This window comes from Lissotriton vulgaris, chromosome 8, assembly GCF_964263255.1.
Source record: "Lissotriton vulgaris chromosome 8, aLisVul1.2, whole genome shotgun sequence".
Taxonomy (NCBI): domain Eukaryota; kingdom Metazoa; phylum Chordata; class Amphibia; order Caudata; family Salamandridae; genus Lissotriton; species Lissotriton vulgaris.
The window spans coordinates 148,281,166-148,289,462 of NC_141696.1; the positions used below are offsets into that span (position 1 = coordinate 148,281,166).

The 8,297-nt window shown below is 40.4% G+C and overlaps 1 protein-coding gene across 4 annotated transcripts in view; it reads left to right on the plus strand.

Moving 5' to 3' along the window:
• Positions 1–3,650, plus strand: part of FCHSD2 (FCH and double SH3 domains 2) — a 514,252-nt gene extending 510,602 nt beyond the window's left edge. For all 4 annotated transcript variants that reach the window (XM_086933852.1, XM_086933851.1, XM_086933853.1 and 1 more), the window contains one exon: positions 1,178–3,650. In XM_086933852.1, the coding sequence (XP_086789978.1) occupies positions 1,178–1,261 (84 nt within the window). In that variant the 3' untranslated portion in view covers positions 1,262–3,650. The remainder of the gene's footprint in view (positions 1–1,177) is intronic.
• The last annotated feature ends 4,647 nt before the right edge of the window (positions 3,651–8,297 follow it).

The window sequence follows — 8,297 nt, forward strand, 5'->3', positions numbered from 1 at the left end:
TGCGCATATACAAACGACACATAAGACCCTCATTTCAAATAGCTGGTAAATTAGAACTCCACGCAAAAAAAATCAGATTATGAGTGATGCGTAGATTTCATACTGATCTGTCATTTTTGAGGATTTTGCATGTTGAGTATCCTGCCTGCTGTACTTTACTCTGCGGAACTCCGACTTGCCCCAGAGTAAAACTGCTCGTTATTTTCCCTCCACGTAATTTTGATAGACTCAGAATGGCTACTGTTTGCGTGCTGCCAAACTATATCTTCACTCTCGCTTTGGACCTAGGTAGTTACCTAGTTCACCTTACATTAAGGTTCCTCTTGGTCATGGTGGGACAATTGAGGTGACCCCTGCAACTTCTCTTTGGAATGAAAGGGCTTCTTTTCAGGAGCTGCCTGCTTTGATCCATGGAATTGCTTTCCAGTGTTTGTGTTGGGATATTCGCTATGTTGCATTTTCTTTCTGTCCTGCCGTGGGTCACTCCTACAGATTCCACACATGAAGGAACGCTCGTGAGCTTTGCCACGCAGGGCCAGGGTGGAATCAATTTGCTGTTGCCTTTGTTTTGAAGATAAACTAAAAAGCAAATTTCCCCTCTTTTCAAAACTACACAGAGTACGACACTCATCACTACTTCTGCAAATCTTCTCTCACATGTGTGCTCCACCCCACACACACACACCCTCACCTGTGAGGAGGTTTAAGAGTCCTGACTCAGGAAAAATAAAATCACAGACATTTAGAGTCAGGATCCCAGAATTAGCTTTTCTGTCACTTAGGAGATATAACAAGTTAGTTGAATGTTAATATACATTTTTCTATAAAGGGAAGGACTGAAGGAATTTAATGTAGGTATTGGTTGTAGTCCACATTTACTGGTATCATACCCAGAGATTGTGTGATATTTGATTACTTTGCCCACAAAGGGAGAGGATGTGTCACTGGTGTGTCAGGTAGGGCAATTGACAACTTCTGTGTTGGAAAATTTTACCTTGTGCATCACTTGGTACACTTTCCAGGTTTCCACCGCACTCTACACTGACCCGCCATTTTAGTGAAATTTGTCACTGCAAAAAACACAGTGCAGTTTCCTATTGATGTGTTCTCCACTGAATGCTTTCACTTTGAGTTTGGAGTCGTTTTCCTCATTCTGTCCCTTTTCTCTGTTTTGCAGGTGAGGGCCGCGCCTCCTCCCCCAACACAGCACCCTCGAAGGCCGCCTGAGAAGATAGAGGATGTGGAAATCACATTGGTGTAGTGGTTGGACTGTCCACACTCTGTCGGACTACAGTCGAGGCCAACTATGGAGTTTGGCCTATCGCGTTCTCTTGGCACCTTTGCATGAGGAGACTGTGGATGACTCAAGGGGGAGACAAACAAAGAGAGGGTTTCTCACCATCATATTTTGTGCCTTCTTTTGTTTTTGAAACCGTACGCGTCATCCCTCCTCGCTTAGCACAAAGACTGGCCAAAACAGCCAGAGTGCCTCTGAGCAGGCTGCTCTAATTGGCTGAGCATGGCTAAATTCTCTACCAACGCTGGTGGAAAGGACACGCCCATGCAATGTAGTCATAGCATACTTATATCATGTGCATTAGTACAGTACATTACTGTTGCCATAGGAATGTTAAAAGAAAAGTCTTGTAATAATTCATGTAGCATTACTTATCTGATTAGGTATTAATCAGACGTGATCGCTTTTATAAAATGAAAGTGAACAAAGGAAATACCATAGAAAGGGAGGCTGGCTCCTCTCTGCGATTCCATTGGAAAAGGAAAAAAGGGAATCAAGACCATGAAGCACCAAGTGTTGCAGAATTAACTACCCGATGGTCATGACTGCGCAAATCTACAGCGACGGAAAAGCAAGCAACGTACTCCTGCAGTCCTCTGGTCTCTGTGGTGTGAGGGTCCGCCACCAACCTCCTCTCAAGCTGCCACCTGTCTGCGTTAGAATAACAGTCGCCCTTTGCAATGCAGTGCATTGCCAGTGGAAGATGTGACTTTCACCCCTTTTTCTTTTTCAGAATTCACTTTTTCCCACATTCAAATGGAGAGTTGCTTGTTTTATGAAAAGCATAGCTGCCCTCCACCACCACATCCTTGGCATTGAAAAAGCTATCTTTGTGAGTAGTGTTGACTACGCTTAAGATTTTCACTTTTGCATTTTTTGGGCTTCTCCGTAAATTCCTTCTTTGAAGAATACTTTTTTCTTTTCAAGATGAGGAATGTTGAGAGGAATACCCTGCGTATGTAAATTTAAAAAAAAAAGTTGTTTTGTGTTCAAATTAACCCAGTTCATTTCTTATAGTCTATCAGCTTTTGGAGGTGCTTGTGCGGTGGGCAGATTTTGCCCTAGAGTATAAACCGATTGAGCGAGGTAAATGGGGCTTTTTGTCCAGGCATACTACAGCTGAGGTTGAGTTGTGTTGGCTGAATTTGTCCTTCTTTCTTCAATGTTTCGCGCCTGTGTACCCCATTCACTGCAGTCTCCATTATTGCCTAGCATCATTTTAGTACGTCATATTTCCATCTAGCTAGAGGTGAAGACTGCGTTTGGAATATTTATGTGCATTGCTCATTTCTTGGTTTCTGTCTTTTCCTTTAAAGTTTCAGTACGGATCTCTCCTAACCTGCCATTAAGATTACTTGCCACCTCCAATTGCAAGGGCCGTGCTTGGCTAGACGGTCTCTAGTTATCCGCTTGCAAGACCATTCTGGCTGCCTTTGGCGAATTCTTGTTGAAATGTTCTTCGCTTCGTATATACTCAAAATATTTTTACACTGAGCAGTTCGCATTCATGAATATATACAAGTAAGGCAGCTGAACTAGCCCTCTTCAGTGGGACAACATATTTGGATGCTAGAATTAAAAACTAAATTGGCCGTTCTTAATTCGTGCTTGCTACCAATCAAAACAAAATGCCCAAGTTCGATGGGCAATTTACAGGTTCTTCTGCGTTGATTTAATGACGTTTGTCCCCTAACACTATTTAGCTGGAGACATTTTTGCATTTTTCTGAGATGGTAAACATGACAATTATAGACTGAAGAGTGAGCTGTTTTTGTAGGGGGTCTTTGTTGTCCAGCAGAGTGCTGTGTCATATGAATATTTCGATTGGTTATCTTTCAAATCAGCAACGGTATCTTCTTTGAAGACTTTTAGTAACTTTTCCATGTTCTTATACATATTTGGTTGTGTTGCACCTCTCGTCCTGTTGATCTGTTAGAGGTCTTTTTATGTGTTATCAAACTTATTATTAAGTTTAAAAAACAAGATTTTTTTATTTCCACATAATTGAAAAGAATCACAAAGCAAAGTTAAAGTATTGCCATAAATTGCCCTGTAAAATTCTTTGGCCAGTTTCTTTTTCTGTTTTCTTTAAAAAAAAATCTGAAAAGTGTTATTTGAAAACTAGTTTATATTTTAAAAATATTTTCTTTAAGAGCTGCTAATTTTATTTAAAAAAAGTTGTAAGATATGGCTCCTTTTAACTAGACTTCCTTATACAGGGCACCTAATCCATGTATCACAGTGTACAGTGTCAATACGTAGAGAGCATAGGTGCAAATGTTTCTCATTCGTATTGGCTGTAAAAAGTTTATATTTATTATGTATAAAATGTTGAATAAAAAAGTGGAACAAACCCCTTTGTATTAATTGTGTAGGTGTCGTTAATACATTTTTATTGTCAAAGATTATTTGCTTTCATGTCGCACAACCCTTCGTTGCATTAGTAATCTACCCCTTAATTTGGTGTAAATTGAGGAGCAAAATAAGGGAAGGATTATTTACACTTTTTAGGGAGATCACTGGAGAACGACATCCAAATTATTAGTCACTTAACTCATCTGATAGGACATGAACATAACTCTTTAGCTTCCCAAGTCCTTGCATGTGTAGCTCATGCAGTCCAGTTTTTCTTTGCATTGAAGAACTTGTAGGTCAGAGTCAATAATGACATAAACAGGACACCAAGAAACAAAATGAAACCAACCTACTAACTGTATGTGCTTTTCACACATGGAACTGGAAACTTGGAAGCTCTGCATATGATTGATGTTTAGTCTTGCCACTCCTGTGAGATTATATCTTGCCAGTCCACCAGAGGAGTCAACAGAATCACTTTTTCATTGAATAAAGTGATCTAAGCAGATGATATTATAGCCTTATAGCCCGCCGTAGAGGGCTATACCGGCTATTAAAGGCCCTCTCCAGCGTTAAAGGCCCCGAGCCGAAGGCGAGGGCCTTTAACAAGGGAGAGGGACTTTAATAGCGGTATAGCCCATCTACGAAGGGCTATAAGGCCATTAGATCATTCTGTCACTAGAGAACAGAATGTTCTAACGAAAAAAACAAAGCCTTTTGGAAGCGTGAGGGGAATGGAATCCCCTTAGGCTCCCTGAAGCCTTTGTTCACAGCCAGAGCTGTGAACAAAGAAACATTGGAATGTTGGAGCTCCAGGCTTATACCAGCCATTATAAGCCCGTAGCACTCCATTGTTTTCAATGGAGCTCCCAACATGCCAATGTTCTAATAGATAGTAATAACAACAGACTCATGTATTTACATCATCAAGTAAACGATTAACCTAATTGTATATCTCCAATATTGACCCTGCCAGCAGTCACAAATTTGGGGTTACTGGTTCGGTTTGGGTGTTTTGCATTGCATTTGTGTTTGGGGGTGCTGTTGGTGTTAGATGTGGGATTTGCAGATGGGACAAGGCACTGGGATAGGGGTCAGAGGTTTTGGATACGGGGTTGCATAAGGATCTAGGGAGCGGATGATGCAAAGGCATTGACAATGTAATAGTGTCGATAGGTAGATTTCAAATTAAGTGTTGACAATGATGATGTGATGTATTCTTCAGTTAATTTTGAGTTTGTTTTTGTTAGACTCTGGCTTCACCATCTTGTTCACGATTATTTTCGTATTCGATTCAATTAGTTATTATATTCTTTGAAGCAACAGGCTTAAATTAAATCATATTTTTTGCTCCTGCGCATGGCTCCTCTGTCGGCATGCAGGCAGGTCCACCCATGCAGTCAGACCTTTAAGCAGGAGGGAGTTTTCAGTGAGCTAAGCATTCTCTATTGAGATCTGCATTTTACCTACAGTCGCACTTAATATGAAGTGCATTTGTATATCTGAATCCCACCATTTGAATGGTTCCATTGAGCTCTGAATACTAGACTACTCAGCCCTTTACACTTCAGAGGTCCATAAATTGTGTACTATTAAGTTAATAATAGGAACATTTGTTATTCCAAGCATGACAGAACTACAAATCCCCTATTGGCAACTCCTACATTAAAAAAAGCTTTGCCGAAGACAATTGTTTTGTGTAATCAAAAGTTGTTGAGCTTCACACAACATTAGTAGGTGAGTCACTGGGAAGGAGGAGGAAAATTCAGTGTTTTGAGCCTATGGACATTCATGCTAGGTATAGGGTAATGCGCTCTGAATGTTGCATCTTCTGCAGGACATGAGCTTTGTGGGAGAAAATCTCCAAGTATTGTTTTTAAAACAATGTTTATAACTCAGCTATGCATAGAATTGGCCCTGGGTCCCTTCAATCAAAATTAACGATATACCGACCGGAGTGCTCACTGATCTCTCACTAACATGAAGTACTTCACTTCGACGCGACATGAAGTCGAGGGAAACCATTCACAGTTCAAGCTTCTGAACTATAGAACATCCTCGATAAACACTTCACAGGCACATCCAGCGAAGTTTTGAGAACTGGGATTTTTCCATGCTGCCTACCAAGACTGACCACAAAGTTAGTTCAACGCCTTGCATAAGATTGTCACAGCGCACAAGCGGTTATCCCCATCGTCATCACATCTATGTTTCAAGAATCCAAAATTAAATGTTCATAGCATGTGTGGCTGTAGATACGCATGCTCTGCCTTATAGTATTGGGCACTAATATTTCAAACTTTTTGTTCAGAGTAGTTGGTCATAAAGCCTGTTGTGACTCCTCCCACAATATACCAGTCGCGAAGAGACAGGCTCCACCACAAATTGTTTTCTTCCACTGTTGGGTTTGGACATTTCGAGTATGAGCTCTGAGAAATCGAGACATACAATTCGGAAGAACACCGAAAAATCTTCTTGCATCCTAGCCATTTCATCAATGACTCTAGGCTGATCTTTGAACCTACCATTAATCTACTAATATCCATAACCTTCACCTTAATGTTAACTCAAATCTAAGATAACAGGGGCTCCTAATGTATTGTCCAAAGGCCCTTGAGGTCCGCAAAGCATTATCAGGAGATACGTACCTGCTTACAAAATTTAATATTAACAAATTAATTAAGTGTATATAATTTAAAGAAGCAAAATTAAAAATGTTAATCCGTTCTGTAAATGTGAAGGAATTTGAAACTGGAGGCTAAACATTAATCCTCAGATTGATTAATGGGGGCTGTGCAAGTGCAATAAACACAATCTAGCATGGACGATGAGTGGCCTCAATTAAATTCAGAAAGGCTCCAACCTTCCCATTAACATTAAAAAAATTATATAAAAAAAATTATTCTTGTGAATTGAATAAAATGTTTCATTATTTGTGTTTTTTTTTATGAATACTTGTTTCTTTATTTTTTGTGTGGTGTTTTGCGGTTCAGATCATCATACATGCTTAGGCCAGAGTCCCAGGTATCCAGTAATGATTAAGTGGGGGAGGAGGTCCAGGGTTGCAAATATTGATTCAGTAGGGGTCCTCGGTTGCCAGTAATGATTAAGTGGGGGTCTACGGAAGTCAAAGAACCATTTGTATGTCTTTTTCATCCTCTCTTTAGCTAACTGTAAAAGACGGACTCCCAACTCGGTCATATGCAAGATGCACATTTTCCCAAAAAGCTACACACATAAAGTTTACATTTCTTCAATTGTACTGATTGTCTCATAGTAGCACATTCTTAACCCACTCAAATTAAATGTGAAACATGACTAATAAAACTGTTTGAGAATTAGCAACTGTATTCATTATCTGGGATCAAACATTTGTGCAGGCAAATTACTGCATATCCTGTTTCCTCTTTGTAAATCCATTTAATAATGTAAACTCTCCCTTTCAATATTCTGCACCCTTTACCTTCTGAGCTGGTAGTGAGCTCCCATCCCTCGTCTTAAAACAGAATTCTGGGGCATGACCAGTATAACGCATGCAAATGAACTGAGTCCCCCCCCCCCCACACACACATTGAAGCCACAGTGCGAACACTGTCAACAAGATGCATTTCATTTGACCTTTCCTCGTGTGAAATGACTGGTAAGTCTCTAAGTTACAAGAAAAATGAAAGATAAATATAAAAATTTTAAATAATACATACATTTTTTCTGAATCAACAGAACACATCCAATACAACTACCTTCCACTCTCGTGTTAGCATCTGCACCCTAGCTCTCTACATGGCTAAAAATACAACTGAACTATGCTATACATAGACTTCACTCTTATTTTATTACATTTTTATTTATTTTGACGTTTTTATAGAGCGCGAACTTGACCCGTGAGGGGATCCGAGAGCTTTCCAGGAATCAGCAATAATGCACAACAAACGTAACATGCAAGTCATACCACAGTGACACTGTCACACACACTGTAGCACTAAAGCAATATAGACAACTCGTACTGCTACCTAAATATCCATGTATACTTATTCTCTGAACGGCAGCAGGAAAATGCATTAGACACTCCCCAAGCATCATCGTTCTCAGCAGCAAAGCCGCTTAGCCACTCCCACCTCAGGAAACATTCACATGCATGTATATCTAGGTTTCCCATTACTCCAGTAGGACACATGCAGTAGTCCTCCTGAGACTGTCACAGGCACAACATAATACCATCAAAGCCATATGGTTGGCTATCGCCTGGCACCTCAGGAGGACATCTACTGTCTCCTTCCAGCAATACTTACCAGAACATCTGCTGTACAAGTTAGTTAAGATGTACCACAATCTCATGTGCACTATATTGAACCATTGCAATATAAGCAGCTATTGCTGCTTAAGAGAACAACCTGCACTATCCTTCCCTCGTATAACATCCCGGGGAGTGAAACACTTGCCTTTTTCCTCTCACTATCTCCTCAGCAGTCCTGCATAGGACTGTTGGTCTATAGGCCCCCAGGCCCTATAGGCACTTTCTTTGAAGATCTCCACTCAGTGATTTCCTCACTATGCCTGAGATCTAACCACTGCTTGCTCCTTGGCGATTTCAACATTCACTTGGACAAGTTAGACGACCCCCACAGTATTAAGCTCAATGACATCA